A 24087-nucleotide genomic window follows, 5' to 3' on the forward strand; every position below is an offset into this window, starting at 1 on the left:
CTTACTGCCACCTGCTAAGAGGGACTAGGGAGAGAACGGACCTGGGCACTGGGATTCGAGTGTGAATCCAGTTCGGGACACTAAATTGTAGGTGCTTATGGACCTGAGGCAGAGGTGGCCATGGGTGATACTCATTTGCATCTCAGAGAGTCTTTGAACAAGATAGAAAGTTGGAAGAAAACTCTAGGTGCACAATGAAAAAAAACACACAGAAATAATACGATCCCAATTGTTAAAACTTGGATATAAATTTACCAAATAACAGTTATGTATGGCTATATGGTAGAATTAAGGGTATTTTATTTTCTTCTGAATATTTTTCTCTATGTACCAAGGCTATTTGTAGTGAACATGCATTATTTCAATAATCAGGGGAAAAAGTTATTTATAAAAGAAAATGAGACCTGTTTCTTTAGTGGAAAATGTTCCATCATGATATGAGCGGGTGATGAGGTAGTGCCAGTAAGTGTGTCTGAGTGTCCATCACTATCCAAAATGTATGTGAACAGAAGCTCAGGTTCTCTGCATGATTACAAACAAACAAACACACAAACAAACAAACAAACTCAGCTTGTGGCAGTTGACAGATCAGGAGCTTGATAGGAAGTAAGAAGGCCAGCTGTAAAGGGCTGTTTTCTAGAAATACTGGAGCCTCCTCAGGCCATCCTCACCCACAGGCAAGCTTCAGAAATATGGCTCTGGGAGAAGCTGTGTTTATGGCTTTGTGGCTGAAAATCAGCATTAGAGAAGGGTAGGAGTCTGAGTTTTCAAAGCAGGTGTCCTTCCTGGCAGTGGGTAGAGAGCGCGGCCTTCTGAGTCTGTCCCTTGATGCCACAGCTTGTGTTTCAAGCCATTGTTCCCATTCATGGCATGTAAGTTAGGTTGAGAGGACTTGCTATTGAAGCTGCCAGCTGAGCTGTGACTGATCATCCATTTGCAGAAATGAGTTCCTGGTTTGAAGTAATTGCTTCTGCTGTGACTTAGCTAGGCTGCTTACTCTTGTTGGTCCATCATTGCTTGGGCTGTCAAATAAAGGAGTGGGAATGGAGGATATATTTCAAAAGCTTCTTAGTGCTCTGAGATCTTAGGATCCCCTGTTCTTTGGAAAATGGAAATATCTTATAGGAGGTGGTTCAGAGTGGCTTATTGTACACTTGAAAACTGGCTAGTGTGACTGAGGAACTGAATTTTAAATTTTAATTAATTTAAGTTTATATAACCACATGTGGCTAAGGGCTACCCTATTGGACAGCACAACTCCTTAATTGGAAAACCTAACATGAGGTAAGCATTTTGAATGCCTATATATATTTTTATATATACCTAGTTTTATACCTAGTTTTAAAATTGAAAGAAACTTTTTATAATCTCAGAAAAACCCTTTGGGTTCATTACACACAATACAGACAAAAGAAGAAGAAAGTAAAAAATAGTCACGAAAATACCTACTCAGAGATAACTGCTATTGGCACCTTGGTGTATAACCTTCTAAATTCTCTTCTGTGCTTACGTCTTAGGTAGCCAGCTGGCTTTCAAAAGCATAGTTTGAAATCATCCAGGAAAGGGATAAGACGTGTTAGAAAGAGAGAATGCCTGCTTATTGCCCAGAAGAGAATACTAATAAAGATTTTAGCAATCTGCCACGGCTGATGTTTCTTTCCTGGGTGCTAGGTTATCAATCCCATGGGATGGGATGCATTTGGATTGCCTGCCGAAAATGCTGCGATCGAGAGGAATCTACATCCAGAAAGTTGGACACAGAGGTATGTGTTTACAGGCATATTCAAGCACTTGTATACAGAACCCTTAAACCATTTTTTTTTACCTGTGCACAAGAAATAGAAAGTAAAGCAAATAAAACATTGCAGTCTGCCAAGCAATAAACAGGATTGTCTGTATTTGGTGTTTGCCTTTTTGCACGCTGTATTCTTATCTAAGAAATAACAAAGAGGGTTTGGATATCATTCATGTGTTCATTTTGATGCTTTGTTACTTAGTTATTCTTCCTTTGAGTATTTGCGTTTGGAAGGAAAAAGGAGAAGGAAAGGGTGACATTTGTTAAATTTCTACAGTGCTCTTCATCTTCGTGACTGTAGTTTGAGCCGTATACAAATTCCACATTATAATTTTCTCTGCACATTCTGTTAATTTTTTGCCTTCACCATTCTGAAGCAAGAGGAACTTAGATATTCAACAAGGAAATACATGGCCAATTTATTCTGGGTGTGGCTTTCTCCAAGGAGGACATACTCTCAGTGCCCCCTGTGCCTCAGGCTTCCATGTACTTGTGGGCCAGCAGTGCCCATCCCTCTCCCTCCTGATAAAGCCTTGAGGGCCTTATACCAGAACCCAGCAGAATGTTCTGGGCTCACTCCAGCCCCTTTCACAAAGCCTTTCCTCATCCTACCCGTCAGAGGTAGAGAGGGCGGTTCAAAGTCTATCCCCATTGTCTTTCACCTCCCTTTGCTTTATCTTGCCCAAGGCTACATTGTAAAAAGAAATATCTTCTGCACCATCTACTTGTCTTTTTTCTTCCTAATCTCTCGTTTCCACTTTTCCAATTATGGTTAATTCTAGAGTAATGGGAGTGATGAAAAAAGGAGGAAATAATGATTTAAATAAAATGGATCAAATATGGTATAAATTTGATGTAAGCTAGGCCAGGGATTGGCAAATTCCATGGGCCAAATTTTCCCTGCCTGATTTTGTAAATAAAGTTTTATTGGAACACAAGCCACACCCATTTGTTTATATATCGGTCATGGCTGCTTTCATGATACAATGGCAGAACTGAGTAGTTGTGACAGAGACCATATGGCTCACAGAGCTGAAAACATTTACCATCTGGCCCTTTACAGAAAGTTTGCCAACTCCTCCAAGGAGGAGTAATATGCTCCTCCAACTAGAGCGTAGCAGTAAAGAAGATGGCCCCTGAATCAGGCCACATAGGTACAAATCCTGCCTTTCCTTCTTCCTAGCCATTCACCTTGAGCAAATTACTTAACCTCTCTGCGCCTCAGTTTATTTATCTGTAAAGGAGGGATAGTCATAGTTCCTACCTCTTATGAATGGATAAAGATTAAGCACTGTCTTAGTCGGCTGCTATAACAAAAATACCATAGTCTGGGTGGCTTATAAAACAACAGAAATGTATTTCTCACAGTTCTAGAGGCTGGGAAGTCCGAGATCAAGGCACTTGGCAGATTTGGTGTCTGGTGAGGACCCGCTTCTTGGTTCATAGACAGCTGTCTTCTCTCTGTATCTTGACATGGTAGAAGGGGCAAGGTTGCTCTCTGGAGTCTCTTTTATAAAGGCACTAATCCGGTTACCTCTCATAGTACCTTTGGTTACCTCAAAATACCATTACGTTGGAGATTAGGTTTTAACATAACAATTTGAGGGGGACACAAACATTCAGTCTGTTGCAAGCACTTTTCTGCAAAATGCTTAACACGAGGCTTGGAATTAAAATAAGATATTGTTAGCTAATCAGAGATCACCTAGAGAACTTCATGGTTTTTCATATTTTCAGTCTGCTTGAACTGAAAGGGGACATAGTAGAAATGACTTAGTCCTTTTTCTTTAAAAAGAAAAAAGAGGACCTAGAGATTATCATATTAACTGAAGTAAGTCAGACAGAGGAAGACAAATATGGTATGATATCACTTACGTGTGGAATCTAAAAAATTGATACAAATAAACTTACTTACAAAACAGAAATAGACTCACAGACATAGAAAACAAATTTATGGTTACCAAAGGGGATAGTGGGGCAGGGCAGGGGGGAATAAATTAGGAGTTTGGGATTAACATATACATATTACTGTATATAAAATAGACAAACAGCAAGGACTTATTGTATAGCACAGGGGACTATACTCTGTCTTGTAATAACCTATAATGGAAAATAATCTGAAAAATATATTTATATGTATATATGTATAACTCAATCACTTTACTATATATCTGAAACTAACACAACACTGTAAATTAACTATATTTCAATAAAAAAGGTTAAAATTTTTTTTAATTTAAAAATAAAAAAGTAAATAATATTTTATTTCATATTATATTAAAGTTGATTAATTTACTTCTCTCCTCTTTTCCAATTGTTGGAGAGTTTTCGGTTTTAGGTTTTGATTGACAAAGCACTGTATGGCTCCTCTTGGATTCCTGCAATTTGTATGTTAAGATTTTTCTTTTCAGTCACTTTTAAATTTGTAAATGCTTGGCTTAAATTTGTGCAGAATACAGGCATATATGGATGGGCCAGGAGTGCACAAATCAGAAGGGTTGCCTTCCTGAATGGCCAGGGAAAGGGTTAGTCCCCAGGACCAAAGACTATCATGGTTTTTAGTGGCTTTTGCAAGGGTACAAAGAATAGATGTCTTCTACTAGGCAGATATTTTCACTGATTCTTAGTAATTAATTTCTTCGTCAGGGCGAAACAACACTTAAAGCCCTTTGGAATAATCTAGACTTTTCCAGTTTCCTTTTCACATTCTCAAAGTGTAGTTTGTTTATGGCTTTTCCTGTTTCTAAAATCCATACTCTTTTCCCTTTGTTTCGCAGTAATATTAGACACATGAGGAAACAACTTGATCGACTGGGCCTGTGTTTCAGCTGGGATAGGGTAAGTCACCTTTTTCCTGGAAGGTCTTTATTTTAACCAAGGTCCTGATTGAATGGGAGATTGTGCACGTTTACTTTATCTTCCTTCTCTTCAGGTTTGGAGGAAGGAGGAAAAGAAGGGTGGCAGAAAGCAGGAGGGAAGGATTAGCATTCCACAAATAAAAAAGTATCCCCAGTGGATAATTTGCCTGCAAACAAGTAATTTTCTGTGGGATTAAGCTAAAAGAGTTAACTTCTTATTTAACTCCACAGTTGGCTATTATTTATGTGTGGCAAAATCTTTGCACAGGATTTCTCATGTTCTCAACAATAGTTTAAAAAGACTATTGGAATCTATGTAAAAGTGATTAAATATCAACCCATGTGGTCCCTTTAGGTGATTAGGTGTAGGTTGATGGATCACTTATCTCTTTTGTTCCATGTTTGGAATTGAGGCTTATAACAAATAGCCTTTTGGTATAAAATGTTTTCAAACTGTGTATTAAACCACTGGAGAATTCCAGACCTGGGTGGAGTTCAGTGAAGACCACCTGGGTGTTAGGAACACCTGCACTAAATACGGCTGAGCCCTTTAAAGCTCTGGCCAAAGACCACCCCTTAGACATTGATGAGCGGTCTGTTGGGTAAGATGAACTCTTGCTTGTCCTCTCCACGAACCAGTGTCGTGACCTCTCTTAGCATCCCATTAACTCCACAAAATGCTTTTCATTGCTGGATCTGCCAAGTTCAAGTCCACATCCTTTTAGTCATGCAAAGCACCTGGAACAAACCCAAATGCAATCACCTATCTCCTCCTCCCCCATAATTTCTTAAATGATTGCAATTTGATGAGTACAGTAAAAAAGAGTGAAAATCAAACACGTTTAAACAGTCCCTGCTTTTTTCTTTTTTTCTATTTTTTCTTTTTTAGCTTCTTTAGATAAGGTCATGGGTTGAATCAAGTTCTTATTGTAGCACTGATGCCATTTTTATCACTAACTTGCAAGGTCACCAGGGTTTCATTTGGTAGAGGTGTGAAAAAGTCCTGGTGCCTGAGTCAAGTTGTCCTGAGGTGCCAGTGGGGAAGTGCTGATGGAGAATGAAATGCATTCTAATGTGGAGAGAACTGAGTAATGCCCTCAGCTCTCCAGAGATGTGTTGGTAAATTCCTTGAGAGCAGAGATGGGCTTGTTAACCTTCTAGGATGAGAACTAGCCTAGTCCTACGCAGGAACAGCAACCATAAATAGTTCAAAAATTAATGGATTGTTTTCCTGATTATCATAGAAGATTAGAAAATACAGAAAAGTATAAGGAAGAACATAATGTGGTTAACCACAATGTGGTTAATTTAACGTCCTTGTATGGTTCCTTGTAGTCTTTTATTCTGGAATATTATATAATTTACTTTTGCAAAATAGAATTCATAATTCATGTTTTTTATTTTGCTTTTTTTTTACCTGCTATTCATGAACATTTTCCCAGTTTATTAAATATTCTTTGGGAAAAGTGACTTTTTATAGCTGTATAGTTTTCCATCTTATGAATGTATCATAATTTATGTAACCTACCCCTTATTATCATATGTTTAGATAGATTCTAATGTTTCTCTGTTATAAATATAGGTTCTCAATCCCTCTTGTAAAAATCTGAAGTCCAGAAAGCTGTAAAAACGAAAAGTTTTTCCATAACTCATTTGACTGCAAAACCTGACCTGAACTGATGTTTATCTCACTTAGAATGAATATTCATATATTTTACTCTAGGAATAGTGATGTAATTGATTACCAGGTGCTCTCCCAGACCTAGTTAGGTAAATATACTGTTACCTTTTCATATCCAAAAAGGTCTTAGTTCTGAAGTACCACAGTTGGACCACAAGCATTTCAGATAAGGGATTTTGAACCTGTTAGTGCAGGATTGTAGATAAATATCACCACCCCTGCTATCAGTGTCTAATAGTTACTGAACAATTCCCATGGGCCAGGCACCCATAATTCTCTCTTCAGATCTCTAGAAAGCTTTAAAATGTGGGTGATTTTATTGACATCATTTTATTGCGGGTCACCCAAGTGGCAGGGCTGGGCTAATCCACTGGCCAATTTATGACTGCTGTGCTCACCCCCCGCACTTGGAGTAGATACTTTAGTACACGTATTTTATTTCCTTAATATGACTTCTCAAAAAACCATGAGCGGGCTTCCCTGGTGGCGCAGTGGTTGAGAGTCCGCCTGCCGATGCAGGGGACACGGGTTCGTGCCCGGTCCGGGAGGATCCCACATGCTGCGGAGCGGCTGGGCCCGTGAGCCGTGGCCACTGGGCCTGCGCGTCTGGAGCCTGTCCTCCGCAACGGGAGAGGCCACAGCGGTGAGAGGCCCGCGTATCGCAAAAAAAAAAAAAAAAAAAAAAAAAAAAACCATGAGCAAGTTTAAAGCTTACAGTACTTGAATTTAAAGATACTTAAAGGTATAATTTGCTTATGTTACTTTGCTATTGCCAAATTATCCTCCATAAGGGTTATACATATTTACACTCCCAAGTTATTATATAGTTGTTTTCACCTGTACTTCTTTTGTTATTAGTGATGAGTTTTTCTGTGCTTTTAATGAATGTTTGAATTTGGGGAGGGAGGGTGTGTGTGAATAATCTAATTATGTCTTTTGCCCATATGGTTAGAGGGTGTTTGTCCTTTCCTTAATGATATTCATTTTGTTACAAATATTTTCCCTCAATTTATCATTTGCCTTGCATTTTGTTTGTAGTGGGATTATTGTTAGCACACAAATATGTACTTGGAAAGGCCTTTCAGATAAATACATTTTTTTCTCAATCTTGTGTTTAATTTTTGCATTTAACTCAACTGGAATTATTTTAGTATATGATATAAGATAAGGAATTCCTCCTTTTTCTGAATAACCAATTGTTTCTTTCTTTGATTTTCAAACATTCTTTTCCTCATTGATTTAAAAGGCTAACTTTATTATAACCATCTTCTTTTACACAGTTATTATACACTAAGTTCTGTTTCTGTTCATTTGATCCATTTATTACTATGTCATTACTAAGCTATTTTTAGTTACAGTTGCTTTATAATTGGCTCTAATACCAGGTAACAGAAATTTCTTCTTATTGTCTGATACTGACAGTGCCATCCCTACTATCTTGTGTTTCTGTTTCCTTGATATATTTTGCCCATTTGAAAAATATTTTATCCTTTATTTGTTGAATTCTTTTGGGGCATCACTTGTGGATACAATTAATTTAAAAAATTAAAAGATGGACAAAGCATATGGGGGAAATCATCTTTTGGCTAATCTAGAGTCTTTGTCTTTAACAGGGAAGTGTAAGCTATTTGTATTTATTTTTATAACTAATATAGCAATTCTTCATTGTGCTAAAAGATAGCTGTAAAGGTCTTAAACCACGCATTTAGTATCAACATGAAAAATAAAACAGAACATATGTTTTTGCCTCCCATGTATCAATAAGATAAGGAGATTAGCCGGCAGCACTGGGTCTTCATTGCTATGCGCGGGCTTTCTCTAGTTGCAGCGATCAGGGGCTACTCTTTGTTGTGGTGAGTGGGCTTCTCATTGTGGTGGTTTCTCTTGTTGTGGAGAACAGTCTCTAAGTGCATGGGCTTCAGTAGTTGCAGCACATGGGCTCAGTAGTTGTGGCTCGTGGGCTCTAGAGCACAGGCTCAGTAGTTGTGGTGCGTGGGCTTAGTTGCTTCCTGGCATATGAGATCTTCCTGGACCAGGGACCGAACCCATGTCACTTGCATTGGCAGGTGGATTCTTAACCACTGTGCCACCAGGGAAGTCCCACACTTTCCACTTTCTAAATCTATTTTCCAGAGGTTTTGGGGGGTATGTTCTGAGATTTTAGGCCTAATTTCTTCTTCTTCTTTTTAAAAAATATTTATTTATTTATTTATTTATGTTTGGCTGTGTTGGGTCTTCGTTTCTGTGTGAGGGCTTTCTCTAGTTGTGGCAAGCGGGGGCCACTCTAAATCGCTGTGCGCGGGCCTCTCACTATCGCAGCCTCTCTTGTTGCGGAGCACAGGCTCCAGACGCGCAGGCTCAGTAGTTGTGGCTCACGGGCTTAGTTGCTCCGCAGCATGTGAGATCTTCCCAGACCAGGGCTCGAACCCGTGTCCCCTGCGTTGGCAGGCAGATTCTCAACCACTGCGCCACCAGGGAAGCCCCCTAATTTCTTCTTATTGTAATTTTTCTTATCATGTGTCATTCCTTAAACATAAACATAGATCTTTGCTTTTGGTTTTAGAATCATTTTCATAGCAAATTACTTAAACTGAATGCTCCTTAACTAGTTTCAGTGCTCATCAGTAGACCTTATAGAGCATGATTGCCCATTTTCACAATTTAGATTCATGAAAGAAAATGTTTAGATATTTTAGCTCTTGCTTTGAATCTTCTGATATTACATGTTATTTTCATAATGGAGAATGACTTTTCATTGCTTTCACCTATGACCAGCAACTTACTGAGGTATGGAATTCTTTTTTCTTTCAAATCTCTTTAGTAGACCTTGATCCTTGATTCACTGTCTTAAAAAAAAAACCAAATTATAGACTCACAGGAAGTTGCCAAGATAGTATAGACAGATCCTATGGACGCTTCACCCAGTTTCCCCCAATGATAACATTTTATACAACTACAATATAATATCAAAACCAGGAAATTAACATTGGCACAATACTATTAACTAGAGTACAGATTTTATTCAGATTTCACCAGTTTTTATATGTACACACAGTGTGTGTGTGTGTGTGTGTGTGTGTAGGAGTAGTAGTAGTAGTTCTGTACAGTTTAATCACATGTGTAGATTTATGGAATGACCACCATCTGGCCCATTGGCCTCTGATGGAGAAGTCTGAGGCCAGCCCAGATCATCTCTTTGTAATACAATGATCTTTCTACCCTTGTTTTGATGCTTGTTGGACTCCTGTCTCTGCCTTTTCCATTTAAATTTTTCATCAGAGTGTAGCTCAGTGTCCATCCTCTCACTTTAATTTTGCCTGGTGCTTGGTGACCACTTTTGATCTGCAGTGTAGGTATTTCCTCCTGTTGGTTTTCTAGACTCTCTTTCTCAAGAACACTGACTTTGAGTGTGTGCTCTGTTCACTGTCCTCCATTGTTTTCACCATCTTTCTCATTATGTTGGTCCCTTTGTTCTTATCTACCTTTTGGGAGAACTTCTCATGTTTGCATTCCACATCACTGATTCAGTTTCTATTGAATCAGGGCTGCTTTGTATGGTTTCTAATGCAGATAGTAATGCTATTGTATTTTTAGATTGATTCTTAGTGTTCCTCATCTCATTCAGTTCCCATTTTCTTTCTCCAGCCTCTTGGCCAACTGCTTTTTTTTTCTTATTATTTTGCTATCTTATCTCATTTCACAGACCGTGTATGTTCAAAAATTTTCTTGAGAATACAAGGTGATGCTCTTGAAAAATTATTTCTGCTTCTTGTAATAAATCTTTTTACAAGTTTGAAATGCTGTGCTCTCCTTGTTTGTTTCAGAATCTTTTCATAGACACCTTGTGGATTTTTCCCCCATTTCCTGAGTGAGGTGGACTAGTGTATCAGTTTAGGGATCCATCAGCATGAGATGAGGGGAGTGGAGTGGAAGCTCTGTTATACTCTCTGCCTCATTCATTTCTGTCTGGGTTCGGGGAACCCATAGCTCCTGGGGCATCTTTCTCTCTGCTCTGATCTTTACCCGAGTGTGAGTTGTGGTATCACAGATGCCCCTGTGACACCCTGACTGCTTCAAATGCTTCTGAGGCACCACAGACAGGTGTGTCCAGTTGGTGGACTTTCTACCTGCTCTGTAGCCCACTCTCCCCTCTAGATTTGCTGTTTCAAGTAAGGGGTGCCAGAGCCCTGCTTCTCAAGAACCCAGTGTGTCCTTAAGAGGGGGAGATGCTGTTTGGTTTATGGTATTTTTCTTCAACCTAGTCCCATCTGCCAAAACTCCTTGTCATTTCTGGCATGTTAGTGGCACCTCGTTACTTCCTGTATTGGTGCAGTCCCCTCGGCCCCCATCTTTATATTCTCTTGGTCATTTTAATGGGAGTAATGGAAACAAGTTTAGATACATGTGTTCTTGATGCCCTTTTTCCCAGAAATCCACCAGTGCTTTTTTTTTTTTTTTTTTTTTTGCGGTACGCAGGCCTCTCACTGTTGTGGCCTCTCCCATTGCGGAGCACAGGCTCCGGACGCACAGGCCCAGCGGCCATGGCTCACGGGCCCAGCCGCTCCGCGGCATGTGGGATCCTCCCGGACCGGGGCACGAACCTGTGTCCCCTGCATCGGCAGGCGGACTCTCAACCACTGTGCCACCAGGGAAGCCCCCCACCAGTGCTTTTTAATGAAACCTTTACAATCTGATTGGTCATATAGAGCAGCAGAGTGAGGAGGTAGAGGAATAGTTTATTTAATTGACGAGGCGGATCTGTACCCTTTGCAAATAACAATCCTAAAGTCCCATAAAAACTGGATAATTAAGCAGATGGGTATCTGACAGTTAACAGAATATTTAAAAAATAAGATGGCTCCGAAACATTATCTTCCTCCCCCAGGTGGAGAAAGCTAACTTGAAAACATGGGTCATGGCCTCATTCTTCCTGTCTTTGCCTGGATGGGAATCCCTGTAGGAATGGTCCAGCTCCGGAGCTGCATTCTCATCTTTCTTACAGAAAATGCTTAATTCTGTGAATTAAAAGGAAAAGAGTATACATTTCTCGAATTAATGGTAAGCCAGAATGATAATCAAATGATGTCTTTTAGCTCAGCACTGTGTTTCACTTTTTCAGACGTTACTCCGCAAATAGCTTGTATCATCTCGATTTGGAAAGTAAGAAACGGAAAGCTGAATTTGAATAGTTGAACATCTACTAAGGGAAGAGTGAAGAGGAGATAAAATTCCAAACTGTGCAATGAGAGAGATCAGACATGTTTTTTTGTGGAGCACTTATTTTGTGGAATAATTGGCAGCCTTTCTGGAGAGGGTGTGAACCTGCATTCTGCTCTCATGGGTTCAGATTATGGCCTTGGTGATCATGCACTGGTCCTAGGGGATGGCCCCGTGAGTTCCTTGTGACAGTGACATAGTTAGCTTCTAAGTTGTGTGGTATGGCCCACTGAGGCAAGTGTGTCTCTGACTTTGATCTCTACTGTCTCACCAGTGCTCTGGTGCCTGAGCTGGTTCTGGACCAGGCCTTGGCTGTGTTTTGATTGACATAGACTCTGGGGCTTGATTTTTATCAGGAGTCACCTGGATAATTATTTGGGGAGCAGTTCCCTAGGAGTTCCCTTCAAAACCAGACAAGTATACGAAAGGAAAGAAACATCCAAACCAGATAGAATTCAAAGTAATGCCTGTGGAATCTGCGAGAGCAGGGCTTTATTAGCTGTTTATGGTGCTTGCTGAGCAATCCCCAAATACTCATACTCCAATGTAAAATAAAAAAAAAACAGGAACATAGGACTGGGCATAAATGATGTTTGGATTAACTTTTCTTGTCTCCTTTACTAGAGTAGTCAAGAGTTGACCCTGCTGAGTTTCTTTACTATGGAGATCTTATGAAATTTTATTTGCACTCATTTTCACTGGATTTTAATTTTCTGTGTTTGATTCCCTTCTCATGTTTCTCCATTCTGCCTTCTCTACATGTTGATGCCCAGTAATAAGACTGATGGCTTTGCCCATCAGTCCCCTTGGGGCCAGGCAAACACAGGAATTACTGCCCCCAAGACAATCATCCATTGAAACGAGCTCAGTGTGCCCCCCACCATGTTCCCCAAAGGCTGAGTGGGCTAAGGTGGATGTGTAGTGTGGTTATCCTGGAGCAGTGGAAGAGGCACATCAGGCTCCATCAGAATTTTTACTGGGACAGGCTTTTATGATGTCGAGCTTATCCAAGTTTTATCCATCAATGCTGCACAGCCTACATAAATTAAGGGGGCTGCTGAGGCATTTGTGGCATCTCCACCATGTGCAGATGGTGCTTTGCTTCTATTTGCATCTCTTTGCTTCTATTTCTCTCTCTCTCTCCGTCTTTCTTCCCTTTCACTGTCCTCTTTCCATTCCCTTATTCTCATCCATTTTCCTTGACTCACCTTCCTTCCTTCCCTCCTTCCTTCCTTCTTCACAATTCCATTATCACACCTAAAACAATTAATGCTAATACCATAAAATCATGGAATACCAGTCATTTTGCAGATTTCACTGGTTGTCTTATTAGTATTTCTTATTCCGTGGGTTTGTTTGCCTGCACTTCTGCTGGTCTTTGTTTAGCCTTTTCTTCCCCACCCTCATGTCATAATCATGGTTTGGAACCAGTACTCTCTTTTCATCCAAAACACACGCCCTTTGGACCATACCTGCATGAGTTTATTTTCAAAGACAGCATGATTTGTATGATTACAAAATGAAAATTATTATTGCTTCAAGACCCTTACTGCCTCGGAATTTTATTTACATAGAAGACTAGACATTCGAAAGGAAAGATTAAACTCCAAGAAATAATGAGGGTTCCAGGATAATAGAAAGATATATTTTTAACGGTTTTTATTTTAAAAGAATTTAAAGAATAGCCTAAAACAAAAAGAATTTAGGGCAAGTGATTGCCTGAAAACCTGGTTGGGAAGATTCCCATTATGAGAGCTCGGGGTTGTGGTTGCCTTGACAACGTGTAACAGGCCCTCGAAGTGTTTGACTCTCTGAGTCCTCTTTCAAGTCCTTACAGAGGTGAAGCAGTTGGTCTGGTAGATCTCTGACTCTAGATTACTTTCTGTCTCTCAGAATCAGAAAACTAACCTTTTTCCAGAGGTTTTTCTTTTGGTTGGGAGGGAAGAGGCAATACCTTTGTTTCAACTGAAATGAATTGGCAGCATATCTCTAGTGCTTTCATTTCAGGGAAGGTTGGTGCTGATGCATAAGGGTTAATGTTCAGAATTGTCATCATCTCGAGGTTGGGAACCGTGTCTCATCATGAATACCTAGCACACATGCAGCTGACCTCATGCACAGCTGTGACAGCTCAGTCCTTACCAGCCTAAAACATGGAGGGAAATTTTTCATTGCCTCAGACAGGATAGTGTTCTTGGACTCTTCAGCCCTAACTAAAGAAGGAGGTTTCCTGGGGCCACTCAGCAAATGTGGCTATGCAAGGAAGTAGTTTGTTTTATCCTCATTCCCAGTGGTGGTCATGAGCCCTATCAAGGATGTACACTCTGGCTAATGGGAATAGAATTTACCAATTTAATGCTTGTTAAATGCTTCTAGGAGATTGGATCTTGAATGCTCATTCCAGAGGCTTGGGTTTTGGTGATGGGCTTTGCCATTCACACATGCTGGGCATGATCTCTTGCCCCTCTGAGCCTCAAGTTCATATGGTTATTTTTTTTTTTTTTTTTTTTTTTTGCGGTATGCGGGCCTCTCACTGCTGTGGCCTCCCCCGTTGCGGAGCACAGGCTCCGGACGCGCAGGCTCCGGACGCGCAGGCTCCGGACGCGCAGGCTCAGCGGCCATGGCTCACGGGCCCAGCTGCTCCACGGCATATGGGATCCTCCCAGACCGGGGCACGAACCCGTATCCCCTGCATCGGCAGGCGGACTCTCAACCACTTGCGCCACCAGGGAGGCCCCATATGGTTATTAAAGAGATTAGATCACTCTACAAATACTGTAGAAAATAAGAGTACAAAACCTCTTTCCCCATGGCTGAATCAGGTCTCCAGGTCAGTTTTGCACAATAGCCAGTACAACCTTTGACAGAACAGGTGCCTGTAGGTGTACGATGCAAGGTGCTCTAAGCATGTGGTTCAAGATCACAAGGTCTTGAAGATGAAGTTGTTACTCCATAAAAATAACAAGGATAATTTATGTGTGTGCTTATACCAGTGACGAGCATCAGAATCACCAAGAGGGCTTATTAAACCACAGTTTTCTGGGCCCCACCCCCAGAGTTTCTGATGCAGTAGGTCTGTGGTTTTGTTTTCCTATTCAGAAAAAAGGGTCTTAGGAATGATCGTGCTCCCAAACCTTATTAGGTAGGAATCATAAGAAGACCTACCATCAATTTTTTCTGACGTGTGGTAGAGCATAAATGAATAATAAAAACAAAATTTTAAGAAATAGGCAATGTTTTTGCAAATACAAGATTATTTTTATAACTTCTTTCACTGTGAAATATTAAACATGGATAGAGTAGAGCAAAAGCATGTATGTAAAGCTTAATGCATTATTGGAATGTACAGCTACCACGTAGGTTAAGAAATAGAACTTTGCAGCACCCAGCAGTTCTCTGTGCGCCCTTTTCCAATCACAACTCCATCTCTCCCCACTACCACCATTATAGGGAACCTTTGTTCTGACATTTATGATAATCACTGCCTTGTTTTCAGTTTTACCACCTACATATGGTTTTCGTAGTTACATAAATGAACTCAGATAGTATGTGTTCTTTTGCGTCTAGCTTCTTTTTTTTTTTTTTGCGGTACGTGGGCGTCTCACTGTTGTGGCCTCTTCAGTTGCGGAGCACAGGCTCCGGACGCACAGGCTCAGCGGCCATAGCTCACAGGCCTAGCCGCTCCATGGCATGTGGGATCTTGCCGGACCGGGGCATGAACCCGTGTCCCCTGCATCGGCAGGCGGACTCTCAACCACTGTGCCACCAGGGAAGCCCAACGTCTGGCTTCTTTAACTCAATATTATGATCAGAATTCTCTGTATGATTTTCTGGAGGAAAAACATTCCTGTGTGTCTCCTGTACTCTCAGTACTCTACTACAGCACCTTCACTTCTGACAGCAGATGTGTGTTCTACAATTTAACTCAATTCTGATACTATCTACATGGAGATGGTGTCAGATCCCACAAGTTAAAGGCTTAGCCCTACAGGACTTTCCCCCTCCCCCACTTCTTATGCCAATTACAAGTCCAGGTTTTTACCTATGCTTCTGACCAACTGGCTGTAAGTCAGAGGTTCCCACAACCCTTCCTTGATTAATTTGCTAGCAAGAATTCATGAATTTCACAGAATTCAGGAAAGCAGTCTACTTACTAGATTAGTGATTTATTATGAAGGACATCAAAGGATACAGATGAACAGCCAGATGAAGTATATAGGATGAGGTCCAGGAGGGTCTCAAGCACAGAATCTTCTGTCCCAGTGGAACTGGGGTGGGCCACCCTTCCTGCACGTTATCATCCAGAGGCTCATCAAATCTTACTATTCAAGAGTTTTCATAGAGCAGGGATGGACTCCCTGACTCTCCGTTTGAACTCCTCTGACACTGTCCCATCAGGGAGAGGGAGGGGCACCTCATTACTGCTGGTTGGGGTAGAAGTCCAGACCCCACCCCTGTGGTCTCCACTGACACCGCCAAGGGTTTTTTTTTCTACGTTAACTTGCATTTTATTTTATTTTTATTGAAGTATAGTGGATTTATAATGTTGTGTTAGTTTCTGCTGTACAACAAAGTGATTCAATTATACATATTTACATTCTTTTTTATATATATTCTTTTCCATTACAGTTTATCATAGGGTATTCAGTATAGCTCTTTGTGCTCTACAGTAGGACCTTGTTGTTTATCCATTCTGTATATAAAAGCCTAGTGCCCAGTAGGGGTAGGAGAGTCCCGGCTTTCCACTCAACCTCCTCTGATACCACACTGACACAGAGAGAGATTGGGCTGCCTTGTTATTGCCTCCCAAGGTTGTAAGTCTAGACTCTCCACTGAGCCCTTGCTGGCGAGGGTAGGACTGTCATTTTTTTTCTGTGGTGTTGACTAAGGTAGAGCAATTATTGTCTAAATGTTCTCTCTTGCTAGGCTGTCCCTTTCCTGGTACTCTGGCTAAAGAGAGCAGGCTTTTCTTTTTTCTTCTTTTTAATTTTTTGTCTGTACTCCTTGGCATTTCTGGATTACTGGCTTCATTAGCTCCAATTCTGGGACTTAGGAGAAAATCCGTGGAACTCACCACTGTGTCACTCCTCAGGTGCTGAGGTCTCTAATTAGTCTACCTTCTCTTCTCAATTTATTGGAGTCTATGTTTGTTTTATACATATATATAATATTCGAGGTTTTTAGTTGTACTTAGTGGAAAGAACAGGGAAAAGTACATCTATTCCATCTTCCCAGAAGAAGACGGCATATATAGTTTTAAATCCCTCCTTCTTCTTGTGAGATTCTGATCTGCACTTCCCTGCCCATAATCTTTCCCTTAAACATCATTGGACTAAAAGACCTTCAAAATAATTTTCTATACTACTTACTAAGTTTATAGTTTTATTTCTTGGTCTGTGTCACATAGGAAATCTTTTAAGCTGTGATGGGTTTCTACTACTCGTTGCTTATGGCGCTCACAGGCAGCAGAACAGCTCATTTTGGGCACTGCTGTCACTTTTGCATCCTTGGAATTGATGAATTGATGAATATTTCCTCTTCCTCTGGATCCATGTCCGTGTATAACAAATAGCCTTCACATTATTCAGGAAACCTAGAGAACTCACATCTCAAAAATATCTTTCAGATGACTCTGCCCTGTTGATCCTGAAACTTTCAAGTATGTTGCAGATAAAATTAATGTTCTTTTCCTTCCAGAAAAATGGAACAGTTATAGAGAGCTGGTTTGGCATGGATAGTTGAAATACTGGCATCTCCCCATATAGACCGATAACAAACTGCAACTCAAACCCATTCATCTCGTCTGTAGTTTAATGGAGGGTTTTCGTTCCCAACTGTCTAGTTAGAAAAGCTGTCTGTATTGTTTGACTGCCTTGATGAAATTCTTGTCAGCTGGCAAAGAACAGTTACCAGGAAATTAGGCAAATTGTTGCTTCTTCTTTTTTTTTTTTTTTTTTTTTTGCGGTACGCGAGCCTCTCACTGCTGTGGCCTCTCCCGTTGCGGAGCACAGGCTCCGAACGCGCAGGCTCAGCGGCCATGGCTCACGGGCCTAGCTGCTCCGCGGCATGTGGGATCTTCCCGGACGGGGGCACGAACCCGTGTCCCCTGCATCGGCAGGCAGACTCTCAACCACTGCGCCACCAGGGAAGCCCCAAATTGTTGCTTCTTGTCCGATTATGGATAGTTTACAGAATCTTGTGCAGTTTGTAGCAGGAGGCAGCTTTCAGGTTACCATAAAAATGACACTGCTCAAAAAATAATGGTCAAGGGACTTCCCTGGTGGTACCGTGGTAAAGAATCTGCCTTCCAATGCAGGGGACGCAGGTTCAATCCCTGGTTGGGGAACTAAGATCCCACATGCCTTGGGGTAATTAAGCCCGCACGCCACAACTACTGATTTTGAGCGCTTCAACTAGAGAGCCCACGTGCTGCAACTATAGAGCCCACACGCTCTGGAGCCTGTGCACCACAACTAGAGAGAAGCCCATGTGCTGCAAACGAAAGATCCCTCATGCCTCAACAAAGATCCTGCCGGCTACAGCTGAGACCCAATGACGCCAAAAATAATAAATAAATAAATAAAATATAAAAAAAAATAGTGGTCAAGAAAATAGCAAAAGAGGAGCTTACTGATGAGTCTGATTTCAGTTCAGAAAGTGGGAGTTGTCTTCAGAACTGCAAAGACCATGATTTCCCTTCACTTAATACTCATTCTCTAAATTGGCTTCAAGAGCACGTAGAACATGAACCTTTTAAATTACTTGAAAATTTAGCTGTAGCCCTAGATTTGAAAAACAAAACCTTTAAGAATGAAATACATGCTCTATAAAAGCAGAGTGTCTAGCATTTGTCATTTTCAGTTTTCGTTAAATGCTCATTTTCAGTCTCAAGTTAGTCCTGAGATGAAGAAACATAATTATGTAAAAATGAGTTCTTAGACAAATGTTTAGGTTCATGATTAATTAATTACCCTGATATTAACACCTGTTCCCTCAGTTCTTCAGAAAGGAGGAGAACAGGGAAGGTAAAGGAGGCCAGAGGGAGAAACTCAGCCAAGATGGAATTAAACAGATGGTTGAAGGAAGAGGGATGAGAAGATAAAGCCAAGATGAAGCGGACAGTGAAGCTGAAGAAGCCTGGGCAGTGGCAGTCATGGGGGGAACAAGTAGTTTAGGAGGGAGGAAGCAATGGCCATGTGGTCTAGAACAGGGACCCCTGGTTGGGCCTGTAGATGACAAAGAGTTGTTGGGAAAGATGCAAATGCAATGGAATAAAGCAGAACTGGAGAGGTGGGAGGGATGGGTTTAGGGCCTGGAATGCCTATGGGAGGTAAGGTGGGTGATGGATTGCCTCTCTTTTCTCTCAGAGACAAATGAGTGTGAATGGGATAGGAATGGGGCTGACAGTTCAGAGAAACTGCTTAAGGGAGGAGAGACTGTGAAAAGGCTTAATGTATAGGTAGGTGGCCTGAATCTTCATGCCCCCTGACCTAATGCCCATATGTTGTTGGTACTCGATAAATCTCTGTGGAATAATTCAGTGAGTGAATGAGCAAACAGAGCCCTGAGTTGGATGGAAATTCCCTTCTTTTTGTTCTCTGTACCTCCATTTTCTATCATGATAGCCAGTTATTGAGTCACTCAGGATAAGGACTCGGTAATGTAGACTCTTGGTGAGTGTTTTCTCATTGGTGGATTAAATGTGAAGAAACACAGAATTCTGAACCAGTGTTATACCAGGGAGCTGAGAAACTGATCTCAAGTGTGTCTCTTTTTGAAAAGCCATCTGTTTTTGATGTTGTAGAAGTTGCTAATGGAGGTAAACATGGTTCTTCGTTTGTCTTTAGAGGTTCAAAGGTTCTGCAGACAGGTTTCTTAGAACACTGGGTTCAGTGTGAATTGGAGTGACATTTCTCCTGTGAACCCCTACTTGACAACATTTAATGTGAATAAGCCAGACTAGTTCCAAGAACAAAGGCATTCTATTGATACTTTTTTAGAAAACCTGTTATATTTAAGAAAACTTGCAAGGGCTCTGTCTCAAAGCTTTAATTTGTTTTTTAAATATAGTGACACTTGACATCCTGAATTTTGTTGTATTTGTTGCTTTAATGAAGATTTATTGAGCACCTGCTATGCATCAATACTGGGCCAGACAGTGTTGGAAAGGCAGGCTGACCCTCTCCAGATTCCTTGATCCTCACAACAGCGTCCCAGTTTCCAGATGAGGAAAGTGAGGCACACAGAGATGAGTCATTTGTCCAGGGTTACCAGTAAGTCCACAGCAGACCCACAGACTGAGTCCAGCACTCAGACCCTGGTCTTCAGCCTGCCTGCCCTTCACTCCTTCCATCCACTGCCTTTCACCTGCCTCCAGGAGCTGACAGCCTGTTTAGGAAGGTGAACAAAATTTGGGGACTTAAATAAAAGGGCCAAAAGGTTAGGGTCCTGAAAGATGCAGATGTACTTGCATTTAAGACTCAGCCAGGCAGGAGCATGTCACCAAGATGGCAGAGTAGAAGGACGTGCTCTCACTCCGTCTTGTGAGAACACCAGAATCACAACTAGCTGCTGGACAATCATCGACAGGAAGACACTGTAACTCACCAAAAAAGATATCCCACATCCAAAGACAAAGGAGAAGCCACAATGAGACACTGGGAGGAGTGCAATCACAGTAAAATCAAATCCCATAACTGCTGGGTGGGTGACTCACAGACTGGAGAACACTTATACCACAGAAGTCAACCCACTGGAGTTGAAGATTCTGAGCCCCACGTCAGGCTTCCCAACCTGGGGGTCTGGCAACGGGAGGAGGAATTCCTAGAGAATCAGACTTTGAAGGCTAGTGGGATTTGATTGCAAGACTTCGACAGGACTAGGGGAAAGAGAGACTCCACTCTTGGAGGGCACACACAAAGTAGTGTGCACATCAGGACTCAGGGGAAGAAGCAGTGACCCCAGGGGAGAACCAGACCTACCTGCTAGGGTTGGAGGGTCTCCTGCAGAGGGGGGGTTGGCTGTGGCTCACCATGGAGACAAGGACACAGGCAGCAGAAGTTCTGGGAAGTACTCCTTGGCATGAGCCCTCCCAGAGTCCGCCATTAGCCCCACCAAAGAGACCAGATAGGCTCCAGTGTTGGGTCTCCTCAGGCCAAACAACCAACAGGGAGAGAACCCAGTCCCACCCATCAGCAGACAAGTGAATTAAAGTTTTACTGAGCTCAGCCCACCAAAGCAACAGCCAGCTCTACCCACCACCAGTCCCTCCCATCAGGAAACTTGCACAAGCCTCGTAGATAGCTTCATCCACCAGAGGGTGGACAGCAGAAGCAAGAATAACTACAATCCTGCAGCCTGTGGAACAAAAACCACATTCACAGAAAGACAGACAAAATGAAAAGGCAGAGGGCTATGTACCAGGTGAAGGAACAAGATAAAACCCCAGAAAAACAACTAAATGAAGTGGAGATAGGAAACCTTCCAGAAAAAGAATTCAGAATAATGATAGTGAACATGATCTGAGACCTCAAGTGCACACGGAACATTCTCCAGAATACATCACATCTTGGGTCACAAATCAAGCCTCAGTAAATTTAAGAAAATTGAAATCATATCAAGCATCTTTTCTGACCACAACGCTATGAGATTAGAAATGAATTACAGGGAAAAAAAAGTAAAAAACACAAACACATGGAGGCTAAACAATACGTTACTAAATAACCAAGAGATCACAGAAGAAATCAAAGAGGAAATCAAAAAATACCTAGAGACAAATGACAATGAAAACACGACGATCCAAAACCTATGGGATGCAGCAAAAGCAGTTCTAAGAGGGAAGTTTATAGCTATACAAGCCTACCTCAAGAAACAAGAAAAATCTCAAACAATCTAACGTTACACCAAAAGGAACTAGAGAAAGAAGAACAAACAAAACCCAAAGTGAGCAGAAGGAAAGAAATCATAAATATTAGAGCAGAAATAAATGAAATAGAAACAAAGAACACAATAGCAAAGATCAATAAAACTAAAAGCTGGTTCTTTGAGAAGTTAAACAAAATTGATAAACCATTAGCCAGACTCATCAAGAAAAAGAGGGAGAGGACTCAAACCAATAAAATTAGAAATGGAAAAGGAGGAGTTACAACAGACACCACAGAAATATAAAGCATCCTAAGAGACTACTACAAGCAACTCTATGCCAATAAAATGGACAACCTGGAAGAGATGGACAAATTCTTAGAAAGGTATAACCTCCCAAGACTGAACCAGGAAGAAATAGAAAATATGAACAGACCAATCACAAGTAATGAAACTGAAACTGTGATTAACAATCTTCTAGCAAACAAAAGTCCAGGACCAGATGGCTTCACAGGTGAATGCTCTCAAACATTTAGAGAAGAACTAACACCCATCCTTCTCAAACTCTTCCAAAAAACTGCAGAGGAAGGAACACTCCCACACTCATTCTATGAGGCCACCATCACCCTGATACCAAAACCAGACAAAGATACTACAAAAAAAGAAAATTACAGACCAATATCACTGATGAATATAGATGCAAAAATCCTCAACAAAATACTAGCAAACAGAATCCAACAACATATTAAAAGGATCATACACCATGATCAAGTGGGATTTATCCCAGGGATGCAAGGATTCTTCAATATACGCAAATCAATCAATGTGATACACCATATTAACAAATTGGAGAATAAAAACCATATGATCATCTCAATAGATGCAGAAAAAGCTTTTGACAAAATTCAACACGCATTTATGATAAAAACTCTCCAGAAAGTGGGCATGGAGGGAACCTATCTCAACATAATAAAGGCCATATACGACAAACCCACAGCAAACATCATTCTCAATGGTGAAAAACTGAAAGCATTTCCTCTAAGATAAGGAACAAGACAAGGATATCCACTCTCACCACTGTTATTCAACATAGTTTTGGAAGTCCTAGCCCCGGCAATCAGTGAAGAAAAAGAAATAAAAGGAATACAAATAGGAAAAGAAAACTGTCACTGTTTGCAGATGACATGATACTATACATAGAGATTCCTAAAGATGTCACCAGAGAACTACTAGAGCTAATCAATGAATTGGTAAAGTTGCAGTATACAAAATTAATGCACAGAAATCTCTTGCATTCCTATACACTAAAGATGAAAAATCTGAAAGAGAAATTAAGGAAACACTCCCATTTACCATTGCAACAAAAAGAATAAAATACCTAGGAATAAACCTACCTAGGGAGACAAAAGACCTGTATGCAAAAAACTATAAGACACTGTTGAAAGAAATTACAGATGATACCAACAAATGGAGAGATATACCGTGTTCTTGGATTGGAAGAATCAACATTGTGAAAATGACTATACTACCCAAAGCAATCTACAGATTCAATCTATCAAATTACCAATGGCGGGCCTCCCTGGTGGCGCAAGTGGTTGAGAGTCCGCCTGCCGATGCAGGGGATACGGGTTCGTGCCCCGGTCTGGGAGGGTCCCATGTGCCGCGGAGCGGCTGGGCCTGTGAGCCATGGCCGCTGAGCCTGCGCGTCCGGAGCCTGCGCGTCCGGAGCCTGTGCTCCGCAACGGGGGAGGCCACAACAGTGAGAGGCCCGCATACCGCAAAAAAAAAAAAAAAAAAAAAAAAAAAAAATTACCAATGGCATTTTTTACAGAACTGGAACAAAATATCTTAAAATTTGTATGGAGACACAAAAGACCCTGAATAGCCAAAGCAGTCTTGAGGGAAAAAAACAGAGCTAGAGGAATCAGACTCCCTGACTTCAGACTATACTACAAAGCTACAGTAATCAAGACTATGTGGTACTGGCACAAAAACAGAAACGTTGATCAATGGAACAAGATAGAAAGCCCAGAGATAAACCCACGCACCTATGGTCAACTAATCTATGACAAAGGAGGCAAGGATATACAATGGAGAAAAGACAGTCTCTTCAATAAGTGGTGCTGGGAAAACTGGACAGCTACATGTAAAAGAATGAAATTAGAACACTCCCGACCACCAAGCACCAAAATAAACTCAAAATGGATTAGAGACCTAAATGTAAGACCGGACACTATAAAACTCTTAGAGGAAAACATAGGAAGAACAGTCTTTGATATAAATCACAGCAAGATCTTTTTTGATCCACCTCCTAGAGTAGTGGAAATAAAAACAAAAATAAACAAATGTGACCTAATGAAACTTCAAAGCTTTTGCACAGCAAAGGAAACCATAAACAAGATGAAAAGACAACCCTCAGAATGGGAGAAAATATTTGCAAACGAATCAATGGACAAATGATTAATCTCCAAAATATATAAACAGCTCATGCAGCTCAATATTTAAAAAACAAACAAGCCAATCCCAAAATGGGCAGAAGACCTAAATAGACATTTCTCCAAAGAAGACATACAGATGGCCAAGAAGCACATGAAAAGCTGCTCAACATCACTAGTTATTAGAGAAATGCAAATCAAAAGTACAATGAGGTATCACCTCACACCAGTTAGAATGGG

The 24087-nt window shown here is 41.0% G+C and overlaps 1 protein-coding gene across 6 annotated transcripts in view; it reads left to right on the forward strand.

Annotated features, from left to right (window-relative positions):
* LARS2 (leucyl-tRNA synthetase 2, mitochondrial) overlaps positions 1 to 24087 on the forward strand; it is a 248413-nt gene that overhangs the window by 116249 nt on the left and 108077 nt on the right. For all 6 annotated transcript variants that reach the window (XM_060110202.1, XM_060110199.1, XM_060110204.1 and 3 more), the window contains 2 exons: positions 1672 to 1763; positions 4573 to 4633. In XM_060110202.1, the coding sequence (XP_059966185.1) occupies positions 1672 to 1763; positions 4573 to 4633 (153 nt within the window). The remainder of the gene's footprint in view (positions 1 to 1671; positions 1764 to 4572; positions 4634 to 24087) is intronic.

The sequence above is a fragment of the Mesoplodon densirostris genome, chromosome 10 (genome assembly GCF_025265405.1).
Source record: "Mesoplodon densirostris isolate mMesDen1 chromosome 10, mMesDen1 primary haplotype, whole genome shotgun sequence".
In the NCBI taxonomy this organism is placed as follows: domain Eukaryota; kingdom Metazoa; phylum Chordata; class Mammalia; order Artiodactyla; family Ziphiidae; genus Mesoplodon; species Mesoplodon densirostris.